At 44.0% G+C, this 13,896-nt stretch overlaps 1 protein-coding gene across 7 annotated transcripts in view; it reads left to right on the top strand.

Annotated features, from left to right (window-relative positions):
- Window positions 1-12,938, top strand: part of LOC147709671 (uncharacterized) — a 478,515-nt gene extending 465,577 nt beyond the window's left edge. For all 7 annotated transcript variants that reach the window (XM_086928188.1, XM_086928184.1, XM_086928186.1 and 4 more), the window contains 2 exons: window positions 6,468-6,614; window positions 12,416-12,938. In XM_086928188.1, the coding sequence (XP_086784314.1) occupies window positions 6,468-6,614; window positions 12,416-12,435 (167 nt within the window). In that variant the 3' untranslated portion in view covers window positions 12,436-12,938. The remainder of the gene's footprint in view (window positions 1-6,467; window positions 6,615-12,415) is intronic.
- Window positions 12,939-13,896: the final 958 nt, after the last annotated feature.

Here is a 13,896-nt window from a genome sequence, read left to right as displayed (position 1 = left end):
CTTGCACGGCTCCATACAGCAACCAATTTAGAGAAAGGGCGAAAAAACAGACCCAAAGAACTGCAGGCTTACCGCCTTGTTGAATATCAAAGGCCAAACATATGCCAGTAACTTGCTTGAATCAAGGACAATGGATCCTTACCCTTCTACCAAACTGGATTCCAAAAAGGCTGCATGACTGTAGGCAACATAGTGGCATTATCTTTTCTGCACAGCAGGAAAAAAATTCCCAAAACAATCTGTCAGTATTTCTATGCTTTGTTGACTATTCAGTAGCCTTCTAAGGAGTAAATCAAAGCAAATTATAGAACAGCTGGAAGATTTCAGGTAACCTCCTGAAGGCAATCATGTCATTGGCAGGGGACACGGCTACACACAAACTGTCAACGGACCAAGGACTAAAACGGGGCTGCGTCTTAGTGCCAACTCTTTTGAATTTATACACGTCCAACCTGGGAAAAACCCTTCAAGGCACAACTTTGCTAACCCTGAAAATTGAACAGCAATGACTACAGGTGCTCCAGTATGCTGACGGTCTGGTGATTGTCGATCACACCAGAGTTGGGTTGCAAAGAGGTTTGAATGCACTGAAAATCTTTACTGAGGTAAATGAACTTGTGGCAAACCCTAGATGTGGTCTTTGGACATCACCCCAAAAAATTTATCTTAAAGTGGTTTTTGGGCAGTCCGAATATGTTGACCAAAAGAGCATACCACTAACTAGGAGCATGACTAAATGATAAACGAGAGACAACCATGCCCCAATCAAAGCCAAAAGCCAAAATACAAGCCAATATTTACGTATTGTGAAAACTACATGGAAAACTCCACAGCACAACCAGGTTCCCAATAAGGAAAGTGACTAAACGGCTTGCAGTAGCTGGGTATGCATCACAAGCATTCCGAGGGAAGATGGAAAAGATCATGGGAAAAGCTCAGTGCCAGTGCTACAAAAGGCTTTTTGGACTCCCTAAATACAAACATTACAGCCTGATCCGGCTTGAGTTTGGGCTGGTGCAACAAAAATATGAATACAGGAGCAGCCTTGTGAAATACAGGTGCAAGACTCTAGAATCCTAGAAAGGATCCTTAAAGGACATACTGAAAACCATCGTTGAAGGGGGGATCGTACCCATGGCAGACATATTGTTTTGATGCTGTGGCAGAGTTGGATCTATCTACAGTCATTTGTCCCCAAGAGGAAGTAAACTACGTAGCAATCACGAAAGCACTAAACAACCAAATCCTCCACATTGTTCCTCCTCGTCTCCCCGCTTTTACCTTTTCCTCCCCTCCCTCCTACGAATTATTGAAACATTATTTATGTGCACTGTACCTTACTATGCTCTTGTATCTGATGTAACTTGTAACGCAACGATCCTAAATGTAAAGCGCTCTGATACCCTCTTGGGTCAAGTTTGCGCTATATAAAACTTGATAAATAAATGGCATATCTAATATGCTGCTGTACAGCTTTACTCCAAAACTGCCGGACGTTGCTGAAACCAATGTTCATAATGTATGGAGTTAGAGCAAGCGCAGACGCAGTTGCTTTGCTCTTGACTTGCACAGTTCCTTTGGATCAGGCTAAAATAGGCTAATTCATGAGTATTGCTCAAAAGAACCGAAATGAAACTAAATCAGATGCAAACTGGCTGCTAAAACTGAATAAACTTAGACCTTTGGACATATTCAGAAAAGCCTGGTCAGTGAAAGGAAAGGAGGCTGCAGAGCACAACTGGCAACAGCATGCAGGAAAACAACTCCAAGGTGCCCCATAATCAGATGCATGGGCTGAACAACCTAAACCAGCATTGGGGCATCCTGAAACTGCTTCCATGTTTCACAACACAAGTAAGGAAAGTCGCAGGCAATGTGTGGTTTGAACATTAGACTCCTCCCTCAGAAACTCGAGCACAGGGGGCCTTGTACATAGCATGTCATCTTTTTGCACACAGTCATCGTTTACAAAGAGTTTGTGGGAAGTTTTTTATTGTAATTTTAAGTCATGTATGTTTGCATAGTTGTTGTTCACAAAAGGGGTGGGGCTTGATTTTTAACTGTCATTTTATGGTATTGAGTTGCAATTTGCAATGATTTTAAGTAATAAGGCAATGAAAGTATTAATTGCATTCATTCACTCCTCAGTTTAGGAATATGCCTCTCTGGGCACATTAGCACCACAATCAAGGGTGGAGAACTGGTGAGAAACCTCTTTGGGGATACAGACTCACTCCGACTGGGTACATGTGCGGGTTCAAGATAGTGGGAGCCTGTTATTTCCCTTTGGCTCTGAACAGGAGCCCAGAAACCAACCCTTGGGGTCAGTTCTGGCAGTCCTGGGTGCAGATGAAGATGCAGGGCTCAACAGCGGGGCTGACCTCTGAGGTCATAAGGCAGGATCCAGACACAAAAGCAGTCCTTCCAGGAACAGCAGCAGTCTGTCAGGGTGCACAGCAGATCATTGCAGCATGCAGTCCTCTCAGAGTCTTTCTGCAGGCCCCGTAGTGAATTGAAGAGTGGGTCTGAATGTCAGTTACACCCAGCCATGTGCCCCAGGCCAGCCTACAGGAGGAAAAGTGGTAGGGGAGGAAAATGGCAACTTACTTAAGGTGGTGTTTTTGAAAATGTTAAGAATATACTGACTTTACTGTTAAAGAGCGTTTGACATTACAGTTTCCTATGTACCATACATGACATATTTACCTCCTCTCAAATACTATTTAAAGATCATTAAATATAATAAGGACTACCCAATGTTATCCTACGGTAGGTGTAGGCCTCAGAGTAGTTAAAAATGACATTGGGAGCTAATTACCACCAGAACATCTCCACCCTTTTAATTACAGAGCTCCCTGCCCTATGGGCTACCAAGGGCCCACTATAGGGGTGACCTATATCTATTAAAAGGGAACTTCAAATGCCAAGTCGACATGGCATTGGGACACTGCATTCAAACTGGGGTTAGCAAAAACGAATTTCAGAAAACCGTGGAAGGTAGAGAGCAAAAGGCTTGGGGGTGACCTGTAGAAAGGGCCAGGTTCAACAGATGGTAATTTGCTCTGAGACAGGGGCATGTAAATGTTGCACTGCATGGCAGGACAAAGAGGGAAGAGGAGAGAGCCTGTCTACCAGAGTCTACCATAGGTTTTGTATTGGACGGCTACCCTTTTAGTACAAAATACTATACACAGACTCTCTTTATAAATTTCCCAACTTTGCATGTATGCTGCATAGTGTACCACACTTCAAAGTTAGAAAAGAAAGGAGAAATAAATACATTTCTCCTCTTAATGCCTGAATAATACTGATAATAATAATGATACTGAATAAGCAGGTACCCATGTTAGGACAACTATTAATGTAATACCTGCACTTTCACAATTGCTTTATTAACCTTCCTGCTTTCTCAAATTTGCTTGAAAATGCACGATTTTCTTCTTTTTTTTCAAAATTTTCTTGGGGGGGTGGTAATCCCCCCAAACCACCCTTTTGGGGTTCAGGCAAGCTTGCTGCGCTCGCTTGCTACGGTGCTGTATAAAAATCACTTTGCGCCCCACCACTTTCAAATCTCACCCACCGCCCCTGGACACCAGAACTACAAAAGACAGGGTCAAGGAGCGGGCTCAAGATAGTGGGAGCCTGTTATTTCCCTTTGGCTCTGAACAGGAGCCCAGCAACTAACCCTTGGGGTCAGTTCAGCCGGTCCTGGGTGCAGATGAAGATGCAGGGCTCAACAGCGGGGCTGACCTCTGAGGTTATAAGATAGGATCCAGACACAAAAGCAGTCCTTCTAGGAACAGCAGCAGTCTGGCAGAGGGCACAGCAGATCATAGCAGCATGCAGACCTCTGAGAGTCCTTCTGCAGGGCTAGCAATGAACTGAAGAGTGGGTCTTACTGTCAGTTACACCCATTCATGTGACCCAGGCCAGCCTACAGGAAGAAAAGGGGTAAGGGGAGTAAAACTTTCTTAAAGTGGCATTTTCAAAATTGTAGGAATAATCTGACTTTGACATGAACAAGGTTTTACCATTACAATTTCATTGGTATCAAAGATGGCATATTCAGCTCGCGGGACATATGAAACCTAAAAGAACATGCCCAACCTTTTAATTAGACAGCACCCTGCCCTAACAACTACCAAGGCCTACCGTAGGGGTGCCTTATGTCTAAAAGGAAAGTTTTAAGGCCAAGTCGACATGGCATTGGTACACTACATCCATTCTGCAATGGGAGTGCCGGGCATGTTTTATTGTGCTTCTTAAGTGGTACGGACAATAAGTGCTTTAGGCCCACTAGCAGTATCTTGAATACAGGCCCTGGGTGTATGGCACTGCACTATACATGGGACAAATAAGTAAATTCAAAATGCCAATTTGGTAAATGCCAATCAAATCACGTTTAGGAGAGTGAGTGAGCACAAACATTCTGGCACTAGTGAGCAGTAGTAAAATGCATGGAGTCCAAAGTTCCACAAAAAAGAATTTCAGAATACAGTGGGAGGGACAAGGTAAAATGTTTTGGGGTAACCTGTAAAAAGGCCCAGGTTCAACTCATGGATGCGTAAAAGAAGAGAATTAACACACAATATACCAGTGGCCCACAGAGGCCCAGATTTAGAACAAAAAGTCAGAGAAGGTAGCACAGCAGCCCAAAATGTTGCACTTGATTGCATAACAGTGAGGGGGGATGAGAGCTCCTGTCTCCCAAGATACGGCTAACTCCTGCCTTCTCCTTAGTGCCGGTGCTGATTTCAGTTGCTGTGCGCCAGGCACACACCTTAGCGCCATAGTGCTAGGTTGTGTGCCTGAGTCTAACATAGGTTTTTTACTGGAAGGTCACCCTTCCAGTACAAAATGTGATACAAAGATACACTTTAAATTGTTTCCAACTTTGCATGTGTGTTGCATAGTGCAGCATGCTGCAAAGTTAGGAAAGAAAGGAGAAAGAAAGAAAATTCTTCTCTTAATGCCACAGTTTAAACTGCATTAACCTCTTAAGTGCTTCGAACGTTCGGCAGCCGACGGCACCACTACCTCAGGAGTGCTGCCGTCGGCCATTGAACGTTCGAACCTCATAGCTGCAATGGAACGTCCAGCACTGGAGCTGGACGTTCCATAGCCGTTATGAGGTTAAGTTTTGGCACTGCACCCTGTCTACGTTTGTTTGTCGATAGGTTTTGCATCGAAAGGCATGGGTGTTAGCATGGGAACGCCCATGTGCTACCCATGAAACACCCCCTTGGCACAAAGTAATGTAAAGCAGTGCTTTCTGCCGCTTTGCGTTACTTTCCAGCAGAAAATAAGTTTTGCACTGGAAAGGAAATATGGAAAAAAATTCTGTGCTGGTTAGTGTTACTTTTGTGATGCTAAGCCATCGCACAATGTTAGTAAATCTAACCCAGAGCATCTATGATGAATATCATGATGGGGTGGTCCATGAAATCAGAGAAAATACACAGGATGTTCCAGTAAAGTCCAAGGGAATGTTGGAGAGGGTGCAGAACCACATGCACATGGTGGAATTGACCCAAGTTGCAAATGTACAGGAAATAAGACCTGTCAGTCAAAAAAGATATAATGGGATGGCCAATTCCAAGAGATACAGCTGTATCTAAGACAATCGAAAGAGTGAAAGGATGAGTTGGAAACTGCTGTCCCATGTACTGTTATGTGTAAGAATGGAAATAGCCTCTTTTTGGAAATTAAAATAAATTATATCCAATTATGGGAAACAATAGCCATGGAAAAGTTATCCAGACACATCAAAAAAGAGAGCCAATTTCCTGGCTGGGTGGTAACCAGTTCTGGATTTCGTTGAGTGAGACTGCCAGGAATTAACATGGCCACTTAGGCTTCAGGCATTACACCTCTTTGTTTGACAACCTACGGACAAGACAAAAAAGGCATGCAAAAAGACAAAAGCGAAAGAACCTATGAATATCAAAATAATTCGGATCGCAATGGGAATGATTAGATTTGTTGGGGGGAAATGTATTAAATCTATATTTAAAAAATCTGTACATTGACATTCAATATCACTTCAAGGCAATGGAAAAGTGGGGAGTGTCGAATACTCTCATGAATAAAAAGGTTTATAGCAAATGTTGTGTTGAATCTACTGTATTTATCACATTGACAAGAGAAAGTATAAACAAAAAGTGTTGAAGTTTAAGGCATTCCATGAATACAATATCGTATTGTATTATTTTAACAAATGACAGAGGTGTGTCTAACTGGGACTGTGATAAATGGAGGTTGAGATGTACACATCTCTTTAGTTACTATGTTAATAATTTCAGCCATGGTTTGAAACTGGTAAGCTCCCATTTTCTACGGAATTCTGAGACTTGTAGGATGCTTTTGCCGCTTAAAATCTGAAATTCAACGTTGGTTATATCCTTTCTGCTGGTGATTAATTTGCATCATCATCTAATTTATTATTTCTGCAAATCTTTTACTCACAGAGAAGGCAGGTGAATGTCCTAAGGTAGAATATACCTGCAAGATCTATCCTCCGCCCAGAACTTGCAACAATGACAGCAACTGCTGTGGAATCCAGAAGTGCTGCCAGCAATCCTGTGGCTTTGATTGTACAGACCCCGTGCACCCAGGTACAGTACGAGTGCTTGACTGTCTATGAACAAGACACAGATTCAGTGCTCAGACCCTATCACGGGTTGTTAGATAGTGCAATGTTTTGATGCGCACACCCTAGAGATCTGTTTGAAAGCCGAAAGCTGAATCTCAATGGTCAGTAGTCCGACCCTTGAATTTACTAACATTGTAACACAGTTACCAAATGGACTACTAATGGTGGCCCTGGTAAAAGTTTTGTAAAGCACCTAGACACTGTACATAGAGTATTGCTCGATTTTAAAATGCACACTTTGCCATTCCAAACTAGATATCAGTTGAAGCTCTGCATCAGGTGGGAGGCTCTTGTTATATGTGATCAAAATTGTTCGTTGATGTACCTGGTAGAATTGCATTCTGTGTGGGATCCTTCTGTTAGCTTTGAAAAGATCTGATCCGGAGCATAGAGCTGCACTGTGTAAGGAAGAAAGAAGAGATAAGTTGTCGTATTCAGAGAAGATGCCCATTCCTACACCACAACATGAGTACCGTTACACTCGCTCACAAAGCAGTAATCACATCTCATAAGCATGCAGCTGCCTGCAGATCCCACCTAAGTTAAGACATACTGCTCAGCAAAAAAATGATACCCTCAATTCAGGCTGCAACAGTTAGACCACTCAGCCAACAGAAGAGATGAATTGCCAACTTAAGAACAGGCGTGCAACCGTAACTAAAGAAAGAAAGAGAGGTACGAAGAAAAGAGACAGAGTGAAGAATGCCAGAGAGAAAAGCAGTGGAAAGAAAAGTGATAGAGTTAAGCGTGGGACAGTAAAGAGTGTCGCGTAGGGTGGTGTTAAGAGTAGTAGAGAGAAGAGTGAAGCGAGCTAGAGCAAAAAACTGTTAAATGTAGAATTTATGAGAAGACTGATGAGAGGTAGGGTAAGGAGTGGTAGAGAGAGTACTGGTGGAGAAGAAAAATAAGAATAATAGAAAAGAGAAGGGGGTTGGAGGGGGGGATACTATGTGATACTCCTTAATGTGACTTACAAGAGATAATTGTTTAGTAAAGATGTATCTATGTGCCGTCCCTCTGAAAATCTTGGATGTATTTTCAAAATCCTTAATTTCAACGGAGTCAAACCTCCTATAAGGATAATTCAGTGTGGAGATGTGTAAACTGCCTGTGACAGTAGTGCTGTTAGCCCAGGAGGGTTGTGTTTCTAATTTAGAATGTTAATATTCCTGATTGTGTGTTTCAGATGCATTGCATCCGTGCGCATGCCCCATCATAAATGTCATGTTCAAGCTGCCGCTGCCTCCCCCACAGTGCCAGAGTGACAGTGATTGCCCGCAGACTCAGAAGTGCTGCAACCTGTACTAATATTGCATTATTTAGCTTTTAACATAGCATAAGATAGCTTAACAGGACTTGACATAGCATAACATCTCATTTCTGTTGGCCACATAAAGTCTGATAACTTTTTCCAGATATTCTCATCTTTGTCTTGATTTCCACCACTTAAAAAGGATCTAATTGTGTCACTAAACCCAAGTGCACTTAACAAACACATGTCCACATACTTGACTATTACTCTACTTATTCACCACTACATCTTCACTGAGTTTTTAGAACAAAAGCGTTTTATTCTATATTATTATCCAATATACATTGGCAGTCTCCCCAGTGTAGTTATGGTTCAGTCACACTTTTCACAGAAAAAGCATAACTTTTTTGCCCATAAGTTTGGTCTACTTGGTTGAGTTGGTGCTAAATTTGGCACTCCCCAGCTAAGGTCCTGAATGTCAAAATTAATGCAAATTTGTGCATAGAAAAAGGTTTAAAAAACATGAAAACTAAGTATTGAAATAATTGGGTAAATAAATGACCCTACCACTGAAAGCACATAGTGTGGTATCTGTTGTTAATTAAATAGGATATCAGCTTCCCTTATGTTCATACATACTTAAATGGCCCTACCTGGTTCCTTCCATTGGGCCTGACCCCTAGATTGGATATACTTTCTGCTGGAGCACCAGGACGCTTCCCTCGAAGCAGCGGTGCACTTAAGCAAAAAGTTGCAGCTCATTATACCTTTGTGACCCAATATGTTCTTCATAATGTGTGGGATTAAATATGGTAAATGTAATGACATTGGAAATTCACAGTGAGTGCAATTAAGCGGGCTAGTCTCGGTGAAATAAGCTAGTAAAGAACTCCATAATTCTGAAGGCTTTCATGGGCATCTGAGGGGAAGTGTTTATAAACAGAAGAATCTCCCATAATATCAATCAATCAATCATTATACTTATAAAGCGCGCTCGTTACCCGTGAGGGTCTCAAGGCGCTGAGGGAGGGGAGCTGCTACTGCTCGAAGAGCCAGATCTTGAGGAGTCTTCTGAAGGAGAGTAGGTCTTGAGTCTGCCGAAGGTGGGTAGGGAGGGTGTTCCAGGTCTTGGCGGTGAGGAAGGAGAAGGATCTGCCGCCGGCGGTCGCTCGTTGGGTGCGGGGGACAGCAGCGAGGGCAAGGCTGGTGGTGCTGGCAGGTGGGGGTGTCGGTCATTGAGTTAGGCTGGCCCGGCGTTGTGGAGGGCTTTGTGTGCGTGGGTGAGAAGCTTGAAGGTGATCCTCTTTTTTGACGGGGAGCTAGTGTAGGGCTCCCAGGTGTGGGGTGCTGTGGTTGCGGCGAGGGGCGTCGAGGATCAGACGGGCGGAGGCATTTTGAATGCATTGTAGTCGTCGCAGGTGTTTGGCCGGGATGCCTGCGTAAAGTGCGTTGCCATAGTCTAGCCTTCTGCTGACGAGGGCCTGGGTCACAGTTCTTCTTGTTTCGGTGGGGATCTACTTGTAGATCCTGCAGAGCATGCGGAGGGTGTTGTAGCAGGAGGAGGAGACAGCGCTGACCTGATTCGACATGGTGAGGGAGGAGTTGAGGATGATTCCCAGGTTGCGTGGGTGGTCGGTGGGTGTTGGTGCTGTTCCCAGCATGGTCGCCCACCAGGAGTCGTCCCAGGCGGAGGGGGTGCATCCGAGGATGAGGACCTCCACCTTGTCCGAGTTCAGCTTCAGTCAGCTGTTCCTCATCCATTCGGCGACGGGTTTCAATCCCTCGTGGAGGTTGGTTTTGGCGGTGTTTGGGCCTTTGGTGAGGGAGAGGATCAGCTGGGTGTCATCGGCATCGGAGATGATGTCGAGGTCGTACTGGCAGGCGACTTGTGCGAGGGGGGCAATGTAGACGTTGAACAGCGTCGGGCTGAGGGATGAACCCTGGGGTGCGCCGCAGATGATGTTGGTGGCTTTGGAGCGAAGGGGGAGGCGGAAGGGGGGGAGGCGGACGCTCTGGGTTCTGCCGGAGAGGAAGGATGTGGTCCTGTCCAGGGTCTTCTCTTGGATTCCGGCTTTTTGGAGGTGTGTCTTGAGTGTGCGTTGGCAGACTGTGTTGAAGGCGGCTGATAGGTCCAGGAGGATGAGGGCTGATGTTTCGCCGTTGTCTAGTTGGATCCTGATGTTGTCTGTGGCAGCGATGAGGGCTGTCTCGGTGCTGTGGTTTCTTCGGAATCCGGACTGGGATGGGTCTAGGGTGTTGTTGTCCCCGAGGTAGCGGGTCAGTTGCGTGTTGATGACTTTCTCGATGACCTTTGCCGGGAACAGGAGCAGGGAGATGGGCCGGAAATTCTTGACGTCCTGGGGGTCCGCTCTGGGTTTCTTGAGAAGGGTGGCGTGCTTCCAGCTTTCCGGGAAAGTGGTTGACTCGAGGGAGATGTTGATTACCTGTTGAAGATGTGGTGTGGGCAGGGGTCTGACGGTGACCCTGGGTGGATGGAGTTCATGATCTTGCGTGTTTTGTCGTCATTGACGTTGGTCCAGGAGGTCAGGGGGTTGATGCGGGTGGTGTTTACTGGGGAGGTGGAGTTTGGCGTCGTTGGGGTGGTCGTGTGGTTGAAGCTATCGTGGATGTCAGCGATTTTTCGGTGTAAGAAGGTGGCCAGCGAGTCACACAGTTCTTGTGAGGGCGGGATGTTATTGGTGTTGGCGCTGCGGTTGGAGAGTTCCTTCACGATGCTGAAGAGCTCTTTGCTGTCGTGTGCGTTGTTATCCAGGCAGGCTTTGAAAGAGAATCTCTTAGCTAATCTGTTGAGGTGGTGATGTCTGCCGGTGGCGTCCATGTGGGCTGCGTAGCTGCCTGATGTTTGTTCGTGTAGCCATTTCTTCTCCAGTTTCCGGCATGTTCGTTTGGAGGTCTGGAGCTCTTCGGTGAACCAGGTGGCTTTCTTGCTGGTGCGGCTGTTAGAGGGTTTCTTGAGCAGGCGAGGGTGTTGGCACAGTCGTTGATCCATTGTCTGAGGTTGCGTGCGGTGGTGTCTGGTTCTTTGGTGTCGGCGGGTGGGTTCTGGGCAGGGGTGGTGGTCAGTTGGTCTTCGGTGACTTTGCTCCAGCATCGGCGGGGCCGCAGTTGGGCACGGTGGTGCATGGTGGGCTTCTTGTAGGTGAAATGAATGCATCGGTGATCGGTCCAGTGGAGTTTGATGGTGTGGTCGAAGGAGACGTGGGGGATTGTGGAGAAGATGGGGTCAAGCATGTGGCCGGCGGCGTGGGTGGGAATGGTGACGAGTTGTCTGAGGCCCAGGTTAGCGAGTTTGTCGATCAGCGTGGTGGAGTTGGCGTTGTTGATGTTCTCGAGGTGTAAATTCAGGTCCCCGAGGAGGATGTAGTCGGTGGAGGTGAGTGCATGGGTGCTGGCGAGGTCAGAAATGGAGTCGCTGAACTGTGGCCGGAGTCCAGGGGGTCTGTAGACGAGGGTTCCTCTGAGGGTGGTGTTGGGGTCAGTGTGGATCTGGAAGTGCAGGTGTTCGGTGGTGCTGAGGGTGACGTCCGAGTGGAAGGAAACCTTGAGGCTCTTCTATAAAGAAAAATAGTCAGGCACATTTCTGGTTTCATGTTGAGAATGATGTTAAAGCCTGACAATTTTTGCCTATTTAAAAAATTACATATTGCCTGAATTAGAGGTTGGCACATAGGTTACTCCATTACAAACGTGATGGATATCCTTTCCGCCTTAGTACCAGTGCATTATATCTAGGGCTACGAGTTATATTGTGTTCATTTGTTGAACATTTCTGTCTGTATTTTCCCATATTTAGTGTTTTGTGAACAAATTAAGTCATAACTGATATATTTGCACATTTATTAATTACATTGCACTCACATTTTGATGCCTGCTAGGTTTTATCACATTATACAGCAAAATATAATTGAATAAAATATGTACAAGAAATTATTAGCATATAGCTCAGATATATGTAGAGATACGCTGTGATTTTAGGAAATCTCATTTTTTTTTTAACTCCCCATGTTATGAATCTGTATAGCTATTATTCTGAAATTCAGGAAACACGGCATGGAGAGTTACTCAAAAGAATGCAATTTTTCTATAGGTTTCTGTCTCCATTTTTCTGTAAAAATCAATCAAAAAGGAAAACTGTAATAAGGTGGATGGGATATCCTTAATGTTTATGGTGGAGTACCCATCCACCAATGTCTACATGAGGGCCTTAATATATATTGTTATTTTATTTTTGTAATGTTAAGAATTTTAATGGTTTGTGACAAACTTTAAGTAAACCTACACAAATAACCAATTATTGAATGCTGTTTCCAAAGTCTCTTGTAATACAAGATTTGTGTCCCTTTACAGGAGCCTGCCACAATTACTCTATTGATACTAACCTATCACAAGTTTCTGTGTTTTTAGAGTTTTACATTGGCATTCTCAGTATTTGTTGTAAGTACTCGTGTATTGATTTATGCCACACTCATTGTATTCTTGTATATTTCCAGATTCCCCCACACCGGTGTGAATCCAGCCTCAAATAAAGCTTACTCCCTATTCCAGGCACCAGAGTGATTGTGGTTCCTTTCATCCTATGCCTTCATCACCTCAACAAGAGAGTCAACATTCTTAGTTTAAAACAATGTCTTTTTTGGGTATTAAAGCTGTCATTTCTTTAGTTACCGCCTTCACTGCTTCATAGATTGGGACTCCAAATGGATAATGCTTCATTTAGTATCAAATATTATCAATTGGCTCACTATCAATTACATATGATAAACCCTCAAGGATAATTCTTTCATGTTATGCAAACATAAACTTATGTTGAAATCTTATTAATTGTTATTCTAAATTGTTGTTTTTTACCATCAAGAACGGGTGATTTTTTTGCAAATCCTTGATCTAGTACATTGTCTCCTTTTCCTATGATTGTATTACTTAAAGTAGAAGCTATGCCTTGTGAAGTTTTTCACCCTGTAAAAGAAAGGGTGAATAAAGTCATGCATATGAAATAAAGCTATTAAAATATTACAGTTTTAATTGTCTTGAATTCATGAAAAAAATTACACTTTACACCATTACACTCTGATTCACGTTAAAGTCCTTTGTTATGTAAAATGTTATTTTTCATACGCATTGTAATCCATAATTGTTATTGTTATTGTTATTGTTAGGCGTATTTGTAAAGCACAACATTCATCCTGCAAGGATATCACGGCGCTGGAAAGAAATAACAGTAAAACAAAGGCAGTAGCCTGGAAGCATATTGATTATTCTGATGTGGGGAATAGAGCGGTTTTTCGTTTTTTCTTGAAGGTGGGGTAGGAATCCGTGAGTCTGAGGTTGATGGGTAGTTCATTCCAACATTTCGCACCAATGTGAGAAAAAGCACTTCCGCCCATTCTGGATAGCTTAATCCGAGTGGTGGCTGCTTTGGCTGAGGCTTGTGAACGTAAGTTCCACGCTGGGGCATAGAACTTAATTCTATTTCGTAAAATGTAGGGGCCAGTATTGTGAATTGTTTTATAGGCAATACATAGCATTTTGAACGTGGCTCTTTGTCTCATAGGCAGCTAGTGTAAGGCTCTCAGACAGCTTGTGGCTGAATCATACTTTTTCTTATTGCAGACAGCTTTTGCTGCGGCATTCTGGACCAGCTGTAGTCTTCTAAATAAGTAGTCCGACATACCTACAAATAGTGAGTTGCCATAATCCAGCCTGCTCACTAGTAACGACTGGACAAGGATCTGTCTACATTCAAGTGGGATCCAGGGGAAGACCCTTTTCAACTTTTTTAATATGGCAAATCCTTTGCCACATATTAAGGAGACATGGCTTTTCATTGATAGAGTGGTGTCCATCTGAATTCCTAAATTTCTAGCAGATGATGTAGGGATTGGTGGAGAACCTAAGGAAGTTGGCCACCAGGTGTTATCCCAGAGCTGTTTGGCCCCACCAAAGAGTAGAATTTCTGATTTGTCAGCGTTCA

The sequence above is a fragment of the Lissotriton vulgaris genome, chromosome 6 (assembly GCF_964263255.1).
Source record: "Lissotriton vulgaris chromosome 6, aLisVul1.2, whole genome shotgun sequence".
Taxonomy (NCBI): Eukaryota; Metazoa; Chordata; class Amphibia; order Caudata; family Salamandridae; genus Lissotriton; species Lissotriton vulgaris.
Note: the sequence above shows the minus strand (reverse complement) of the source record. Positions and strands in the feature narration are given on the sequence as shown.